General features: G+C 42.5%; 1 protein-coding gene across 1 annotated transcript in view; it reads left to right on the forward strand.

Annotated features, from left to right (window-relative positions):
• The window catches only part of METTL8 (methyltransferase like 8), a 61,863-nt gene extending 42,585 nt beyond the window's left edge, over nt 1-19,278 (forward strand). The window contains exons 8-10 of the mRNA XM_030210442.1: nt 2,090-2,196; nt 6,872-6,937; nt 18,669-19,278. Coding sequence (XP_030066302.1) covers nt 2,090-2,196; nt 6,872-6,937; nt 18,669-18,859 — 364 coding nt within the window. The 3' untranslated portion in view covers nt 18,860-19,278. The remainder of the gene's footprint in view (nt 1-2,089; nt 2,197-6,871; nt 6,938-18,668) is intronic.
• The last annotated feature ends 538 nt before the right edge of the window (nt 19,279-19,816 follow it).

Genomic DNA, 19,816 nt, shown 5'->3' on the forward strand with positions numbered 1-19,816 from the left:
TCCAAATTTTCCCTCCTCCGTAAAGCACATTTAGATGTTTAAAGTCTTAAAACGGCATTAAGAGCTTGTTCAAACACAAAAGAAAATAAAAGCATGGCTCTCTGTAGCATTTTCTATCGATTGCTCCAAAATAGCAGATATATTGTTCACATCAATATTTATATTTTCTCCGCCTCCACCTTCTCCTTCTTTCTTCCTTGGACTCTTAGGCAAATAAAATAGGGGGAATAGCGTCCTGTGGTATCTTCAAATTTTCAACCAAATATCTTCTATATACATCCATAGGCAGAGTCCCGGGGACTTTAGGAAGATTCAAACGCCTGTTAAAGTTCTCTATCTGCTCAATCCTTTTGTGGAGAGCCAGTTTATCTTTAACCACTGTAAACTTAGTCTTGAAGCTGTTCCATTTCATTTTGAATTTGTTTGACCCGAGTGGAGAGATCTTCTTTCACTGTCTCAACTGTCGAGACCAAATCTTCAAATTTAAGATACAAAGCAGTTACCTCACCTGAGGATTTCTGTAGAATTGAGTCCATCTTATTGAGCATTAACCAAATCTTTCCAAGATTTACCTCTGTTGATGTATCTGAGACTCTGGTCAGACCCTGGGTCTCGTTCTCCAGGCTCTTTCGCTGCAGCGCAGGGCCCTCACCTGAAACCTCAAACGCCACACTTCCGGAAACGCCTCACACGCCACACTTCTGGAAACGTGTAGGCTATCTCCCAGCGAAGCAGCCGACGCCAGACTCGGAGGAATGTTGGAAGTGGAGGGGGGAGAAAGTGATGTTTCATGTCCCAGCAGAGGTTCCGCTCCTCCGGTTTCCTCCACAACGGGATTTACCTCCCTCAATTCACTTGGAGAGGGTCCGGCGAGGAAAACGATCCAATCTCTGCTGGATTGGGGACGACCCTGAGGTAGGCAGGGGGACAAACCTCACCGTCTCTTTTCTCTTTGTATGAGGCATTTTCAAAGGTAAATTAACAGGGAAAAAACCCAGCCAGAGATCAGCGTCTCACACACCACCATCTTGCCACACCTGACTTGTTCTTATATTTATTTCGTAACTTTTTAATCTGTTATTCACCACTCTGATCTCAGAATTGGATATAAAAGTTTCTATTTAAAATTCTGAAAAAAAAAGATGGATAGATCCGTGATGGTCGCTGTGGACTAACTTAATATATTTCACAGCAGTAAGTCTTTGTGCACAATCAGTAGTGATCAGGACCAGCTATAGCACTGGGTATGACATTCTCCGTGTCCTGAGGGGGAGGGTAGAAAGGGCAGACTCACCTGATCAAGATTGAAGCCACCACAGTGCTCCTGAAAGAATGGTTTCCTGCATGACCACACAGGTCGTACATCGCTAAAGCCAGTCCTCATAGTGACCTAGAATATATTGTTTTTATTTATTTGGATTTATTTAATGCCTTTTTAAAGAAATTCAGGTGGTGTACAGCAAGAAATAACTTGGACGTAATTAAGGCATTAAAAAAAAAACATTCAAAAGTAGTACACACTTTAGTATTCTACTTTCAAAAGTCAATATAACATACATTTAAACATATTAATAGCACAGAGGATAAATGAAGGTGGAACATATAAACAGATGAGAGAGAGTAACTGGAGTGGTATGGTAACTAAAAGAAAAAATTGCACATGGACTCTGTAAAAATGTGTATATGTTATAAGTAAGTCCTGCTACAGTAAATGCAACTAATGTTAGCTGTTGTGTGTGTGACTAGTTGTTATAGAATGCCAGCTGGTAGCCTCTATCTGATCCCAAGGAAGTGAAAACACTTATTCAACGTGTACAACAAAATTTCTGTCCTATCTAGTAGCTATGTAGCCATCTGTGTAAGTAGTAGCCTGAAGAAAAACCTTGTCTAGAAGTCAGGCCATGTTGATCTGAGTGAACCAAATACTATTTTCCAATGAAAAACAAACTCTGTTCTCTCAAAGTATTGTTGAAATCAAAATAGCTAATAACTCCATTTCATAGTCAGACATGATACAATAATAGCAGCTCTGGCACATATAGTAAAAGAGTAACATGCCATTTTAGATATAACAAATGTTTTTTGTTAGGATGCAGGGAGCTGTGAACAGACTGTCCAAGTTACTGAAGCCAGGAGGAATGTTGTTGTTTCGAGACTATGGAAGATATGACTTATCACAGCTTCGCTTTAAGAAAGGTTCGTGTGAAGTGAAAGAGGATTGTACTACTTGGTGGGGCGGGGGATATGTTTTTCAAGAAATTCTTCTTAATATATATTTTTACAAGTGCATTTGCTTAGTAATCTTTTGTTTTTAGTATTCCAACAATACAGGATGGCCAGGATCATTTAAAAATTATTGAAACAGTATTGACAATATGATAAATAGATTTTGAGGGGCATTTTCGATCTGACATCTAAATCCGATTTTGGCCGTTTTGCTGAAAACGTCCAATCAAGTGGTGAACATAGACATTTTTCTGATTTGAAAAGCGCTATCTTTTTGGTTTTGAAAATAGCCATTTCCTAGACATTTTGTGCTCAGTGCATTTTTCTATTGTGACTTAAAAAAAAATCCAAGGGAAAAATACACAAAAAACAAGCCATTGAGACGTATGGGGTCCAGCATTCTTAATAGACTGGCCACACAGATATCCCTGCAGAGCTGTGGGGCACCCTAGCTGTAGTGGCCTTCACAAAAAAAGATCACAGATAAACATCTCACCATTATCCCCTTATGTTGTATGGGAAGCCCTCCAAAAACCTACTGAACCCACCTACACACCACTACAATAGCCCTTCTGTCTGCAAGTGTCACCTATATGTGGGTACAGTAGGTTTTTGGTGGGTTTTGGAAGGCTCACACTTTCCACCACAAGTGTAACCGAGTGGGATATGGGTCTGGATCCCCTTCTCTACAGTGCACTGCACTGACCACTACTCCAGGGACCTGCTTGCTGCTCTAATAGGACTGGCCATAACATCTGAAGCTGTCATACAGACTGGTAATGTACTGTTCCTAGAATGTTCAGTCCTTGGGTTATTTTGGTTGCGATTTCTGTTGTATCCTTGTCAAATGGTATATAGATTGATACATCATCTATGTAGATGAATAGGTTGAAACCATATCTTGCTAGTATGTTGGTTAATGGAATCATAAAGTATGGGTTATATTGGTGATCCTTGTGGGACTCCGCATTTTGCCATCCACATGGGAGAGAGTGTGTTACCCATCTTGACTTGGTAGGATCTGGATGTTAAGAATCCCTTAAACCATTCTATTACTTCTCCATCCATGTCTGTTTTGTCCATTAGTCTTATCAGGTGATCAAAGGCACTTGACATGTCAAATTGTAGGAGTAGGATTTTCTTGCCTTTTCTGATTTCTATTTTGAAGTTGGCTAATAGCGTTATTAGTACTGTTTCTGTGCTGTACTGTGGCCGGAATCTCAATTGTGAGTCGTGGAATATGGAGACGTTGTTAAGGTATTCCATGAGCTGTTTGGCTACCAGGCCTTCTGTGACCTTGATCATATGAGGTGTTGAGGCCATTGGTGTGAGGTTGGGGATTTCGCTTTTGCTTTTTTGAGTGTTCTTTGGGATCGGTGTTAGAACTATTCTGCTGGGAATAAATCTTTGGATAGCATTATTATGTGTACGATCGAATGTGTGCTATGAAATGTGCTGGGGCTTCATTAGATAGGGTATTCATCTAGCAAACAGAATGCTTTGGAGAATTTTTTTTTACAGTCTGACTAACGGTGTTAAGTGTGGAAGGAATGAATGATGTCCAGACTCTGTTCGTGATGTGTTTTGTTTCCATTTCATCTATTTATATGTCTGGGTTTCTGTGGTCTTGTGTTAGCCCCTTTCTTAAGTCTACAGTCTCATTTTTGAAGTACTTTGCTAGATCTTGTGCGGATGGGGTCGGTTCATTCTTTGATGTCATAGGATTTGTGTCAAGTAAGTTGTGTACTAGCTCATATAGGCTCCTTGTGTTTCTGTAACCTGTTCTTTGTAGTGGTTCCATTCTAGCTTATTCTCATCAATTTTGTGCTTTATTCATCTCTGTTCTTGGTTTTCTGCGTTGGCTTTAGTTACTTTAAATCATTATTGAACCATAGGGATGACTTGGTTCTGTATTCTGGCTGGTAGTGAATCTATAGGCTAGTAAGTCGAGTGCATGCCCTTTTTCGTGGTTACTGTTGACTGTAGGAAGGCCCATAGTTTTACTATTTCCCTTCTGTAGTGTTTTTGTTTTCTAGCTCATCCAGGTGTAGGTTGATGTCCCCTGTCAGTATGGTATTTGAACATAACGTATGCAGGTGTTTGATATGAAGTCTGGTTGGGACTCCTTCCAATTGCCTGGTGGTCTTGTAGGATAACGCAAAGGTTGCCCAGTAATGATTTATCTGTTTTGAGAATGGTTATTTCTAGGTTGGGAGCTATGAGTTCCGAGACTGCTTGGTTTTGAAAAATTATTTGTAGATCACTGCTATTCCTCCTCCCTTTTTTTTCTTTTCTCTGGTCCAATGTGATATTTTGTGACCTGAGGGACATAGTTTGTTTAGGATGGGATCCTCTTTGGAGCGGATCATGTTTCTGTGGTAAAGATTAGACCTAATTTTTTCTTCAATCCAGTCTTTAATGATTTTCTTCTTTGTTTAGCACCAGTCGTGTGTTAATGTAACCTATAGGGATGGACAGATAGCGTTCCTTGTGTGTGGGTTCTAGTGTTTTAATTAATTGTTGTTGATTGCGGCTTCTGTGCTTGTTCCGGTATCTTCTGTTTTCCTATTACATTGGTTTTCTCAGAGGTCGTTTCCTCTGGCTTCATCTCCTGTGTAGTTTTTAATTGCTTTCTGGGTTGAGTGATTACCTGTGCTTCTCCATGAATAAGGGCATGTATGCTGATTGTGCATAGGAGGAGTAAAAGTACTGTTAGTTGTTTGTTTTTTTTGAGAGATGCCATGATAATAGATTTGGTAGGTTTTCTGTGATCTCTTGTTCTCTTATTTCTGGTGCTGTCTGGATTTCTCAGTTATTTCTGTTCATCCATTTTTTGTTTTTGTTGGAGGGGGATCATAGTTCTATAGCGATGGTTCTGGATTGGGCAGCGTTAGGGAAAAGTTGGTGATTCTCCTGATCTTAATCGTGGGCTTTTGAAAAGTGTGTGGCAGCTTATTTATTTACCACACTCTTCTCACCGCCACTCTTTCTCTGGGTCTCTGTCACTGCCCTGCCCTCCGCCTTGCTTCCTCCTGCTCCTGTCGGCAAGAGTAGTCATCTATCCAGGAAGCTAGCACAATCAGTGGTACAGGTAGCCAGCGTGGTCTCCTGCAGCACAAGTCTCTGTTGCCTCCTCAGTCTTTCAGGTTTTCTTGATTTATCTGGTCCATAGGTTTGGATGGCATGGTGTGTATTACCTGGAGGAAACCATCTACTGTCTTTCTTAACAATAGGCATATCAATACTGCTTCCAGTGTTTTTAGAGATCTTCAATTTCCTAGCTAATTTGAATAAATCAATCCTTGTATTAAAAGCGTTGTAATGGGGGGGGGGGGGGGGGGGGTTGGAGCAAATGTCATACCCTTATCCAAAACTGCATATTCATCTTTAGAAAGATGTCTATCAGATAAGTTTTATACCCTTTATAGAGGTTGCCTTCTGCTAATGGTAGGTACCCTTTGTTCCAACTGCCCAGATTCCTGTTGTAACTGTTCCAGTTGTCTTGATTTTATATACTGATTTTAACCATGTCTATCCCTCTGATAAACCTTTTCTCTGCTTCTTCCTCTTCTTCTTCTCCTTGTCCCAAATAGGTTGAACGTTGGTCTTTCTTGATCCCTCTGTGCTAATCTGTTTGTCGTCGAGTCCCTTCTCCACAGCTCCTCCATTTGAAAACCTGAGGGTTTATATTGCTGTTTGGGGGCGTAGTACATAATGAGGCAGAAAGGTCAAAAACCTCCTTAGAATTGGTCCTCCTTTTACTGTTTCTTTCTTGCATAGGGCTATTTGTTGAAACATTTCTTAAAGGTCTTTACTTAGGTTTGTTATTTGTGTTCATTTATCTAAAACCAACCTGTTCTTTTAGTTTGTTATTACTCTTATGCCATGGATATACTATCCTGCTCATATAATCATACTTGTATCTCTTAAATTTGTCATATTTAGTCTGCTTGTTATAATCCTTATACAGTACATTAAAACAAGGATCTCTATCACCTGATGCAGCCTCTAGAGAGATGAAATGCGGCCACGTCAGGTTGTGTTTCAAAGTGGCAAGAGTAAAAAGCCTTTTAATTTTTGAAGACGTGTTTTCTGCTATCTGGATAGTGCCAGGGAGATCTGTAAAGATATTCAGGGGAAAGTTATCGTCATAGGTTACTGTTAAGTTGGGTTATTTTAGCACAGTATGGTTATTTGGAAGATGGTTTGATCTATTATTGATACTGCTACTTAATTTGTAAATAATTTTATGTATGTGGTTCTTTTTTTTTGTATTGTAGTTGTTTTTTTATTAATGTTTTTATGTACGCTGCCTTGAATGGGCAGTTTTGTTTGTAAGGCAGTATATAAATCTCTTAATAAAGATTGCATAAAATGTGACCCTGTTCTAAAACTCAAATTGGGGTAAATTAACCTGACTTAACAATAGCCGATATTTTAATAATTTCCCCCTTAGCAGCACTAGCCAGAAAGTGCCACTGATACCTAGTCAGATGCTTTTAAGTATCAATCCTGGTATTTATTAGAATTCACCTTTGGATTGTGCTTTAGAAATTGATTCTTCAAATATGGTATAAAGGGATAATTAGATCAGTTTTCATTCTTGTTCCATTTTTGTTTTAAGCATGGTCTCTCTTTTTTTCAGGTCGCTGTTTGTCTGAAAACTTTTACGTTAGAAGTGATGGTACTCTGGTGTATTTCTTTACAGAAGGTATAGTATAATTCTGTGATTTTTTTTTTTTTTTTTTTTAAACATTTTTCAAATAAAGATCTCCTTAGAAAAACAATTAATTATCATAGCGAAGGAAAATAACAAATAGAAGAATATAGATAATAATAAATAACATTGTAATTATTTAAAATCACATTGGGGGGGGGGGGCCCTAAACTATAATTAGAAAAACAAAAAAAAAAGTTGTCCCTTAATGCTGGGAACAAATTCACTTAGAGGAGATTTTTCTTCAGAAAGTTTTGCAATTGAATTGGGTCATAAAATATTTAAATACTCCCTTGATAAACAATTTTAAAAACAGGTGAACTAAAGGCTAAAAGTGTCCCCTCCCCAAAGAAACCACTAACTGCCTTTTAGAAAGATTCTATGCTTCAATGAGATGCTTTAACAAACGCAGGAAAAATAGAGACTTTACAACTCAAAAATTGGTATACCTGCACTTAAACATCATCAGTGTCCACTTCTTTTCTAGTTCAAGTGCAAAAGTAACTAGTAAAGTCTTCTATTTAGTAATTTCTTCAGTAGATGCTTCCAGCACGCCAGTCATATTCAACGAGGGAGATGACTCCAAAGCTGATTTCACACCAGTCTCTCTGACCCCCCAGACTTTTTTTTTTTTTTTTTTACAGGAATGTAATAAATCCTTGTTATAGGTAGTATAGATTCTGGAGCACTTTTCAAATAATCTTCTATGTATATCCACAGGGGATATGAAAAACAACCATAGCTTAAGACATCTCATATTACTATCAAAGTTCTCCAAGTTCCTGTGGATGGCTTCTTTTTCTTTGATCAAATCCATATCAGTGACTTACAGACTAGAACTTTGTTGCTTCATTTGCTCAGTACTAGAAGAAATGTCTTGCAATTTAATATCATGCTGAACCACTTGCATTTTAAGCCCAGTAACTTATGTAGCACACTGTCTAGTCTATAAGACAAAGACCTCACCAAATATATTATTGTCCAAAAAAAACAGACTCCAGAGTCACTGCTGTTGTATTTGTGCAAGTTATTTGCCTGCCAATAGACTCCTCCAGCACAATATTTCAGCAAACCTGGGCTAGACTGCAGCAGCAGACCTCTGATATCTTCCACTCTCTCTGCACCGTTTCACTGCACACTCACTTCCAATTCTAACACCATTGCTGCAGGACTTCCTCCATCAGTACCTTCTGGAGATGGTAGTCTTATTGACAGTTAGCTGCTTTCTTGTAGGGACAGGTCGGCGTACCTGAGCTCAGAGGCCTCAGCCTCTGTTGGGTCAGTGGCTCCTTTGTTAAGCTCCATTGCAGACTCACCCCTCTATTTCCTCACTGAGAACTCTGAATACCATAGTAATGATGAATGTCTTGATGGGACTGGGAGGACACAGTGGGTTAAGATTTAACTTTTCCCTTCTACATGCTCATGTCAAACAAAACCTGAAGTCAGTCTTGCATGCTCACAGGTGTGCTGCCATCTTGGATAACATCCAGGCTCCTTCCCTAGTAAAGTTATGTGAGAATTAGTTTATTTAAGGATTCTAACCACATTCAGGACAAAGCACTTTACACCAATTCAAAAAAAATGTCAGTACGTGTAATAAATTTTATTTTATATTTTCATCTGTGGACAAAGTAGGGAATCCCTGCCTCAAGAAATTTACAGCGTGTGTGAGCTCAGGGAGCTTACATGAGATAACACACCAAGTAATACATGGAAGAAACAAACTGGAGTTCCCAGATTTGTTCTGTAACCTTTTGGATGGCATTGCTGCTGTTTCATTTGGTGGCCAGATCTTAGGCCATCACATTCTGTATGTAAAAATCTTGCAATCTGACGATTAAGCCTCCATCCCCCTTGCTTGCATTTCAGTACAGAAATACACATTCTTGAGTTAAAAAAAAAGGGGGTTGGAAGAATGATGCAAAGTGGCATATGCAAATGGAGAATTTGAGAAGTGTTTCAAGGACCTGGTTTATCAGAGAACATTTATATTTTTACAAGTGCAGTTTTGTATTAATATTGTCACTATTGCTCCAACAAAAACAGAATGACCAGGGCCACTGAGAAAGTACGGATACAATCAAATTGCAATTTCCAAAATATTCAGCATAATCTCAGTTTTTTTTAACCTCTTAAATTTGCAATGGCCATTTTGGAACCCAGGACCTTTAGGGTAGGAGTGAGTGGAGGTCGCTTTGGCTGCTGCTAGACATCAGAGACCCCGGTAAGAGCTGGAATAGAGGATGGGAGGGCCACAAGAGTGTTTTGGGGTTTTTTTTGCCTCTAGGGTGGTTGGGGAGTGGATTTTCTTTCTGGGGATCAGATGTGTTCAATGAGTGTAGGGGTCGTTGGAACGCCTGTACAGATGATTGGGGGAGGGGGGGCAATCTCTGGAGGACTGGACCTTGGCACTTGCCTCTTCAGCAGGCATTTTTTGAAAATAGTTTTACATGTGCATGTAAATCTACATGTGTAAAAGTTGCTATTTACATGGGGGTGGGGTTGTTTCTAAAATAAGGACCATAGGCATTTATGTGACTTTATGAAGCATGAGCAGAAAATCAGCATAAATTGTAGCTAATGTGGATATTTATGCCTGCTCGGGGCAGATGTAAATATATGTTGGGGTAAATCCAAGAAAGAGCGCAAAAAATGTGTGTGCTAAGCACCAATTCTGTAATAGCAATTTCAGCATGAAATTGCTATTAGAACATACAGCATAATCAGCATGTGTGCACTTAACTTGTGAAAGGTTGGTATAAGTGATTACACCTAAAGCTGGCAGTTGCACGTGTAAGTCATGATGTTCTGTAACTTACACATGCAACTATAAGACCCGCACGTGTGAACGCTGCTTTTGTATTTGCACACCATAGCATTTAGGTGCTAAGTTTATAGAACAAGTACCTATGTGCAGTTATGCACCTAACTACAAATTAGTGCCAACTAGCATCAATTAATGCCTCTTAAGGGCTGGTATTGGCACTTGAGGCTAATAGATGCCTAACTTAATAAGTTAGGTGCACAACTGGCACTATTCTAAAACTTGAACACCCTAATTTATGCGCTAGTCAGAAATTTGGGTGTGCAACTTTATAGAATCCAAGGAATTATGTACATGCAAATTTGTATTTTATAATGTATGCGTAATTCCAACCCAAACACGTCTACACCTGAGTATTGTAACAGTATATGTATTCTGGTCATCATGTTATATAAAGTTGCATTTTACATACATATACTATTATATGCACAAAAATACCTTTATAAAATTACCCTTATCTGTTAAAATAACATTTCATATTATGCATGAATTTGTGAAGCAAAAAAAAAACAACTTTGCACAACTTAATTCGCACACACAGGGGGGAAGTTTTATGAAGGATTTCTTTGTACATAAAGTGTAATATGAATAAAAGGGCTTTTATAAAATTGGCCTGGGGGTTACACATAAAGTATTTATGGTGATTAAAAAGGCAGATATTTTTATCTGACTCATGTGTAGATGTGATCTGGGGTGGAATTTGGGCATAGCATGTCGAGTCAGGTTTTTTACGCATACTTCACATGCTACGATTTTATATGTGCTCCTTAGCATATGTAAATTTACAGCTTCTGTCTAGCTACTACTTCCAGTTTAGAGCTAGTATTTTTTAAAGACACAAGGCATCTGTGTCTTATAGACTATAAGCAGTGGCGTAGCAAGGGGGGGGTGGGCGGGAGGGGCGGTCCGCTCAGGGGGGGTGCTTCCTGCCAGCTCCCTCCCCCCCCCGACCCAGTGCCTACCCTCCTCCGTCCAACCAGCTCCCTACCTTTAAAAAAAATATCTGAAGGCGAGGCGCAGTGCCTCGCGCCTGCACGTAAAAGAAATGTGGACCATCTCATTGGGCCTTCCCTCGCTCTATCTGTCCCGCCCTTGCGGAAATAGGAAGTTTCGTCAGTGGAGGGCGGGACAGATAGAGCGAGAGAAGGTCCGATGAGACGGTCCACATTTCTTTTACGTGCAGGCGCGAGGCGCTGCGCCTCGCCTCAGATTCCGATATTTTTTTTTAAAGGTGGGGAGCTGGTTGGACGGAGAAGGGTAGGCACTGGGTCGGGAGGGGGATGTCGATGCGCCGAGGGGGGACTGTCATCATGCTGCACCTGGGGGGGGGGTGCAATGGCAAACCGCCCCGCCCCGGGTGGCAGCCCCTCTTGCTACGCCACTGACTATAAGTATGTGCCTGTGTGGCCTTTATACATAATTGACCAGTTATAAAATTAAAGCAAAATAGAAAGGAAAGGGGATGGGATTTGATATACCTCCTTTCTGTGGTTACACTCAAAGCAGTTTACATATTATATACAGGCAATGGAGGGAAAGAAACACATAGAGGTGTTTCAGTACACAAACATGTCACCTGTTGGCAGACACAAAAGCCTGATCAAACAGTTGGGTTTTAATTGCCAGCTTAAACTTCTGTAGGGACAATTCTCTTCTGATGTTCATTCGTAAGTTGTTCCAGGTAAAAAGGGCAACAAAATAGAAGGCAGAATGCCTAGCAGATTCTAGATTGGTTTGCCTAGACCATAAGTTACCGATCTTTGAAATTTCATTGTACAAATGATGCAAGTAGGTGTGTGTGGCATTGACAAAAAATTTAGATAAGATGGAATTTGTATCCAAAATGTCTTGAAAGTAAGTAAACAAACCTTAGATTTAATTCTAAATTCCACAGGGAGCCAGTGAAGTTTCTTTCAGAGGGATTGCATGATGAAATCTTTTGACATGACACAGAAGACAGCAACGTTTTGTAGGGTCTGGAGCTTTTTCAAATTGGCTTTAGTTTTATTGTGGGATTTCTATGTTGCAGTAATCAAGTCTTGATATAAGTAATACGTGAAGCAGAGAACGAAAAGAAGCATGATCAAAACAAATACACACAATAGACTGTTGGCAGAGCACACCAAAGCAAGACCTAAGTATAGAGGTAATCTGTGGAGAAAAGGATAGTTGGTACTTTAATAACTAAGAGAAAACCAGTACTCCCACTCAACTGTGTAAGCAAACCAGGGGGCGGCAGGAATGAAGTATCGGTGTCACGACCACAGAATGGTGAGCCCTTGGATTGGAACTGCGGCAGACGGGTTCCCTGGGCTGGCACAGGGCAGGAGTCTGAGCAGGAACCAAGACAAGACTAGACAAAGCAAGGCTAGACAAGGCAAGACAGACAAGACAGGAACTGGATCCAGACAAGCCAAGATAATCAAGGCAACAGGGCTAGAACTGAACCCAGACAGGAACAAGGCAAGACGAGGAAACAAGACTAGAACTGGGTTCAGACCAAAACAAGCAAGGCAGGGCAAGAACTGGATCTGGACACGACAAAGAGCACATAAGACAGGGCAAGGTTAGAACTAGACGAAACAGAGCAAAGCAGATGACAAATTAGGCAAGACTAGGACTTGGTGAGAAGATAGAGGAAAGCAAGGTCTAGACAAGACAGGACTAGTTGGTGCAGGAGCAAGAGTCCAAGGCAAGGCAAAATATAGAAACCATGCAGGGCTGGATCTTGGCAGGAACTTGGAGACCAGGCAGGGCTGAAGCCTGGCAGGAACTTGGAGACAAGGCAGGGTCCAAGGCAAGATCAGGAACTGGACCACAGCAGGAACATTTAGGTAGGCAAGAGAGGAATAAGAAGACCTCGTTGTGAAGGTGCTGAAGAAGTGCCTGGGCTTCCTTAAATGCACCTAGGCCCGTGATGTCACACCTGGCATGCCTCCCGGGATCCGCCCCACGACCCTAGAAATGACGGCACGCATGTGTACCTAGGAGAATGCCCGCGATGCCACCCCACTGGAGGATGCCATGGGATAAGGCCATGAGGCAAGGCAGAGCAAGGGTAGGTTGGAGCATGGAATAAGAGTCACAGCAGGAAGGTGACAATTGACATGATACAAAGTAGTGAGAACAGTGTCTTTATTGGTTGCTGTATATTCAGTCTTGAATAAAAACAAGTGCTCTCACCACTTTGGATCATCCTGATACTTTATACCTGCTACCCCCTGAGATTTAGGATAACGTCCAGGCAGCGAAATGATTCCATTGGCTGGATAATCTTTCTAAAAAGTGTGAAGTGTGAGATGGGCAGGAAAGATATCCTGTCAGCCAGCAGGCTACAGTTTTCTCGGGGTTTAAATAGGCATGTTGGGGACTGGATTAGGGAGGGCCCAAAAGTAGGATATCCAACAGTGATTTTCGAACGGGCAGAAACAATATAAACATTCTTGCAATGGAAAAAGGTCAACGTGTAGTGGATCTATATAAAATAATAAAATGTTGTCTGCATAAAGGTAGAAGGAAATGGCAAAAGTTTTTCAATATAGGTAGCTAATGGATTTAAGAATAGATTAAACGGTATAGGTGATAATGCTGATCCTTGTGGTGCTCCACAGGTAAGATCCTTTTCCTGAGATAAGCCTAATGTTACTACACTAAGGTTGTCATTTTCAAAGCAGATGGATGCCCAAAATGTCTTTGAAGGAAAAAAGTCCATCTGCTAAAAACATCCAAATCCCAATTTTGAAAAGTCAGAATTTGGATGTTTCACACTGCAGCTCATCCTAATAGCAAGAGGGCATGTTTAGGGCGGGATTAGGGAAGGGCCCAAAAGTAGGACATCAAACAGTGATTTTCGAATGGGAAGAAACGTCCATGTCAAAAAAGGAGGATGTTTTTATCAATACCTGTTTGTCATGTTCAAGTTACGAAAAGGTGCTCTGATTGAGCAGCTGACCACTGGAGGGATTAGGTTGCTGTCCCCCTCCCTCTCCCCTAAAAGTGAAACCGGAAAGGAGTGGAGGAGTGGCCTAGTGGTTAGGGTGGTGGACTTTGGTCCTGGGGAACTGAGGAACTGAGTTCGATTCCCACTTCAGGCACAGGCAGCTCCTTGTGACTCTGGGCAAGTCACTTAACCCTCCATTGCCCCATGGAAGCCGCATTGAGCCTACCATGAGTGGGAAAGCGTGGGGTACAAATGTAACAAAAAAAAAAAAAAAAAACAGGCTCTGTCAGCTGAAGGTGGGATAGCCATTCTGAACAAAGCAGGTCAGAGACGTAGCCTAGTGGTTAGTAGAATGGACTGTAAACCAAGGGAAACGGGTTCAAATCCCCTGTAACTATTAACTTTTTTTTTTTTCCTGGAGCTTCCTTCAGGAACAGAAAAAATATTACTGTAGCTAAAGATATGACATCTGCAAGCTTGAAGCTGTTGAAGTGATGTACATTCAGGTACAGTAGGCATTTTTCTGTTCCTGGGGGGATCACTTTTTTTTTTTTTTTTTTAATATAAAAGTTGGTGAAATTTGAACCCGTGTCCCATGGTTACAGTCCACTGCTCTAACAAGGACGTCTGTGTGGCCATTTTCATAAGAGTGCTGCCAGACAGATGTCCCTGTGCCTTGTTTTCCCTCATTGAGGAAACTTCAAGGGATAGGGAGTCATGTTTATAAGTGGTTTGTCTCGTCTTTTTCTGATCAGTCTGTGTGTGCAAAGTGGGGTGGTATCACCAGTGGTATGTTTCTAAAGGGGTACTGTATTGTCAGCTCTTCTTTTTGATGTTTATGTGGCTTTGTTGTGGTGGGTGTTGTATTCTGATGTTCAAGGCAGTCCAGGTTCAGGATTATATGAAGAAAACTGGGGTATGTATGAATATGAGTACTGAATGTTGCTAAAACAGATAATGATTGTGGGGAAACCTCCACCCCAATTCATGTGTGTCTATTAATGTAGTCTATTTTTAATTGGCAAAAATGTATATATTTCACACACTTTGCCACTATCTGAACTTGCACAGCTTGACCTTTAATGGTAGGAGTGGAGGAGTGGCCTAGTGGTTAGAGTGGTGGACTTTGGTCCTGGGGAACTGGGTTCGATTCCAACTGCAGGCACAGGCAGCTCCTTGTGACTCTGGGCAAGTCACTTAACCCTCCATTGCCCCAGGTACAAATAAGTACCAGTATATAAACCTGTAAGCCGCATTGAGCCTGCCATGAGTGGGAAAGTGTGGGGTACAAATGTAATTAAAAAAATAAATAAATACTACTGCTAGGGAGTCAGAGGTGCCATTTTGGCCAAAGGGCAGGAGCAGCTGGAGATTGCTCTTGCCACCTGCTAACCACCGGAGATAAGGATGTATGTACTGATGGGGGAGGGGGGCTGGTCAAGAGGGTTTATTTAGGTTTGCACCTATACTTTTGTTTAGCCCCCAGTTCTAAACAGGTAGCTGGTACTAGTGTGTGCCTCAGGGCAGGTGCAAAAAGCCAACAGGGATATTTTCAGTAATGTGTATTTTCATTGTAGAGTCCACTCAGTTTTTTGTTTTGATCCCACTATAAACCTGAGACTGCAGTTGCCAAACATACACTGTCCAGTTGGCTAGCAGATTACATCTCCTTTGCTGATGCCCAAGCAAGCTTGATGTTAAGAGGTAGAAAATGACATGGGAACAATTTTTTTTTTTTTCCTCTGTCCTGTCCTAGTGAGCCCTGTCTCTGTCCCCACCCCGTTCCCGCAGATTCGGTCCCTTCCCCATCACTGTGGGCTCTGTCCTCATCTGCAGAAGCCTTGAACACTTTATATTTAAATCCTGGGTTAGGGCTGTCATTCAGATGGAGACAATTCAGAAGACACAGACAGCCCTAACCCAAGTCCCTGAGGAAATATGTGAAACCTGCGGAGTCCCGGGAGTCATTCAGGGGAGAGCAGTCTTTCTGTAGCAGTTGAATTCATCACAGAAGCAGAAGTTCATTCTCGATCTTCTATACCGAGCCTTTGGTGTTTGGTGGACACCGGGCTCATAAGATGTCTAGCATTTCTTATATTTTTAAAATTGTATTTCTTTATGATATCATTCTCTGCTTCATTAGGTTGTGCATTCCAGCTGGCTTAGTGACCTTTTGAAGTGTAGCCAGATTATATATGAATTAGATATGTTTGCACTTTAGTTGAGCACTCATAGCACAGAACAAATCACAGGAATGGGCGAGCTCCCAATTAAAGAAGTGTTATGCCCCACTAGGGTGTTTAATTGGCTGAGGGAGTTCTTCCTATTTATTATTAAATTTTCCACATATTTATTGTGTGAGCCTTCACATTAGTACCTTTTACTGGTTTTTGGTGACTATTTCTTTCTACCAGTGAAATTAGGATTTTTTTGTTTGAGATTATAAGTATATGTTACGTGATTTTTTTTTTTTTTTGGGGGGGGGGGGGCGAGGGTAGATGTTGATTGTTAGTCTTTGGGAAAATGTGGGATACAAGTGCAATATACTAGCCGTTAAGCCTGTTAAAATGGGCGAGATTTGTGTTTTGCAAAATGTAATAATTCTCACCTCCATCCATCCATGTCCAGCAAACTTCCCCTGCCTTCCCCCCATGTTCAGCTACCCTTCTCGCTGCTGCTTCCTCCCCCCTCCGTGCTGGGCCCCCTGCACTGACATGAGAGCGCCTCTCACCTCCGTGTGAAAGTGCTGCAAGCAGCAGCAGATTGCTCTGCTGCTGCCTGCATGGCTTCCACACGGAGGTGTCATGTCAGTGCAGGGGCCCCAATACGGAGGGGGGCGGGAGTGTCGGGGATGGGGGGGGGGTGGAGGTCGGTGCGCTGGCGATGTTGCTTCATCTCCAGGGCAGGGAGCAGCGTCCATTTCCCTCTCTGTTCCGCCCTCTGATATCATCACGTCTTGACGCGAGGGCAGACAGAGAGGGAAGTCTCTACTGCGCATTTGCGGGTGAGTCGGTCACTTGCCATTTATATGTTTGATGTGAATTTTGTAATCCACTGAGCACAAAGGATTGTGTGCAACATATAAATTTTATTATATAAATAGAACAAAAATCTCTCTCAAACGACAGGCCAGACTAAACAAAACCAAAGCCCCAATGCTATTGGAAATTATATATATCCTATGTAATAATTCTCACCTCCAACGTTCTGATGTGCCTGGGACCGTGGCTCCCTCGGAGGTGGTCTGCTAGGCAGTTTACAATGCACTGACGTCAGTGATGTCACTGACAGCTGATTCCAAGGCAAGGGGAGGAGTAGGGAAACACTTGGAGCGTGTTTCCCTACGCCTCCCCTAGCCTGGGAAACAGCTGTCAGTGCCCCCCCTTGGTGCAATACCCAAGCCCCTACCCTGCAAAACCGCGAGCCAGGCAGGGAGAGGAGTAACTCCTCCCCCTGCCTACCAATCAGCTCTCAGTGCCCCCCCTCGGCGCAGCACCCAAGCCCCTACCCCCACCCCTCGACGCATCACCCAAGACCCTCCCCCTGGTGCATTACCAAAGCCCCTACCCCCCCCCCCCCCCGGGCACATCAACTCTCTCACCACTCGCAGCTGCCAATACTAGCGCTGTCCGGCCGCTGCTGCTTCACCTGTGGAGCAGCAGCGGCCGGTACAAAAAGAAAAAAGCCAAAAAAAAGATTTTAAACCTGAAACGCGGCGCCGTAGACAGCCATCTGGCATTGACTGCCGTCACTGCAGCCACTCCTCCTCTCCCCTCCACGTCACTGCCCCTGCAGGAAGACCCCGGAGGAGCGCAGCGACGTCAGAGGGGAGAGGAGGAGCAACTGCAGAGATGACAGCCACTGCCAGATGGCTGTCTACGGAGCCGTGTTTCAGGTTTAAAATCTTTTTTTGGCTTTTTTCTTTTTGTACTGGCCGCTGCTGCTCAACAGGAGACGCAGCAGCGGCCGGACAGCGTTAGTATTGGCGGCTGCGGGTGGCGAGGGGGTTGATGTGCCCGGGGGGGGGGGGGGCTTGGGTGATGCGCCGGGGGGGGGGGGGGGGGTCGCTGGACATGGATGGCTGCAGGGGGAGAGGAGGGTCGCTGGACATGGATGGCTGCATGGGGGGGCAGGGAAGAGGGATGAGGGGAGGGGGTCCTGAGACCAGATGGGTGGCTGCAGGGGCGACAGAAGGGACCTGCAGGGGGGCAGGGGCAGAGGAGGGTCGCTGGACATGGGTGGCTGCAGTGGGGGCAGGGGACAGAGGTGGGTCGCTGGACATGGGTGGCTACGGGGGGGGCAAGGGAAAAGGAGAGGAGGGTCGCTGGACATGGGTAGCTGCAGGGGGAGAGGAGGGTTGCTGGACATGGGTGGCTGCAGGGGGAGAGGAGAGTCGCTGGCCATGGGTGGCTACAGGGGGAGCAGGGGACAGAGGAGGGCCGCTGCACATGCGTGGCTGCAGGGGCAGAGGAGGGTTGGTGGGGAGGGGGTCCTGAGACCAGATGGGTGGCTGCAGGGGGAGCAGGGGAGACAGGAAGGACGCTGCGGGGGGGGGGGGGTGGATTACCTTGCTAGTGCCCGTTTCATTGCCTACCAAAACGGGCCTTTTATACTTGTGTGTGTGTGTGTGTGTGTATATATATATAATATATGAAAAAAAGTCATAAGTGAAGAAGGTAGTCTATCTTCTATCCCTCTCTACCTTATGCAGTGGGGGGTGGGGAAGCGTCAGTGAGGAAAGCATGAATGTGTACTATTATTGGAATATTTTTACTGCTGTCATTGTTGCCTGTGTCCTGCTTATTCTTACTGTATAGTACCTTGAGTCGATGATCATATTGCCTTTTGAAGACGATCTTAAAATTGCAAGCAATCCTCAAATCCTCACATTCACATACAAGCTTATTCCAAGCAGAGCTAAGTCACTGTAATTTGTAATGTTTTCTTTGATAACACAGGTGAGACATATCATATTTTCACTTCTGCTGGGTTAAACCAAGTTCAAAATCTAGTGGATCGGCGGTTAAAAGTCAACAGGAAGAAAGAAGTCAAAATGTCTCGGGTCTGGATACAGAGCAAGTTTCAGAAACCATTCCAGCCTCCACAGAACAAACCTGAAAACCAGTCTTATAGTGCTCCTGCTAGCTAGAAAATTATTAGAAATATATGTAAATATTTATGGTGACTCCATGACTTAAAGCAGGTTTTACTAAAAATGTATGCAAATGGATGTAGAATCATGAAAGTCAAAAAATCAAAATGATGACCCACTAAACTTCAGAAATATACTCACAATGAGAATTCAATAAAAGGAAAGAAAAAGCTTCAAAGAACTCTAAATCAACAGATCTACAGAGCTTAGAATGATCAAACATCTACTGTTCATTATTGGCTTAAAAAAAACCTTCTCAGTCCTTTTATTTCAAATGTATGAATTTTCAAAACTTTTAAAATGTATCTACACTTTGAATGGGCCATGTTGGCACTAGTGAATGGGCAGCCACGAGCACTGCTTTGTAAACGGACCCCTAAGTATTTAATTACATCTGTTTGTAACTCAAGTTTTACTGGTCTTACATTATATTATGTATTTTACTTTGTTAATATATTTTGAACATGTTTATGCTTTTCTAATTGTTATGTAAGCCACATTGCACCTGAGTTCTACTCAGGTTAATGTGGGATATAAATGTCATAAATAAATGATGATATTTTGAAGCCTGTATGATTATATTCCCCCATTAACCTACTCCAAATTGGAATTTCAGCATCCAAATCATTTAAATCTAATATGCTCTGTTTTCTTTGCAATAGAATACCCCATAGTAATGCTCCTTGTTGCCTTGTAAGTATCCCATCAAAAATGTATTCGTCTGTCAGCTGAATTATTAGGTGCTGAAAACAGTCTGCAGTGGCCCAAGACACCAAGCTCCATAGGCTATCATCTTAGAGTAATCCCAAATTCAACTGCCTCTGTGAAAGCAAGTTTAGAGTCATACTTAGGCCACATGCTCTGAGCTAGCAATGGCACCAATCTCTGTTGCTATGTAGCCTTTGGATATTATCCTTGGTAACTAAGAAATAGTCAATTCGTGAATATGAGTGA

The sequence above is a fragment of the Microcaecilia unicolor genome, chromosome 7, assembly GCF_901765095.1.
Source record: "Microcaecilia unicolor chromosome 7, aMicUni1.1, whole genome shotgun sequence".
NCBI classification, from domain to species: domain Eukaryota; kingdom Metazoa; phylum Chordata; class Amphibia; order Gymnophiona; family Siphonopidae; genus Microcaecilia; species Microcaecilia unicolor.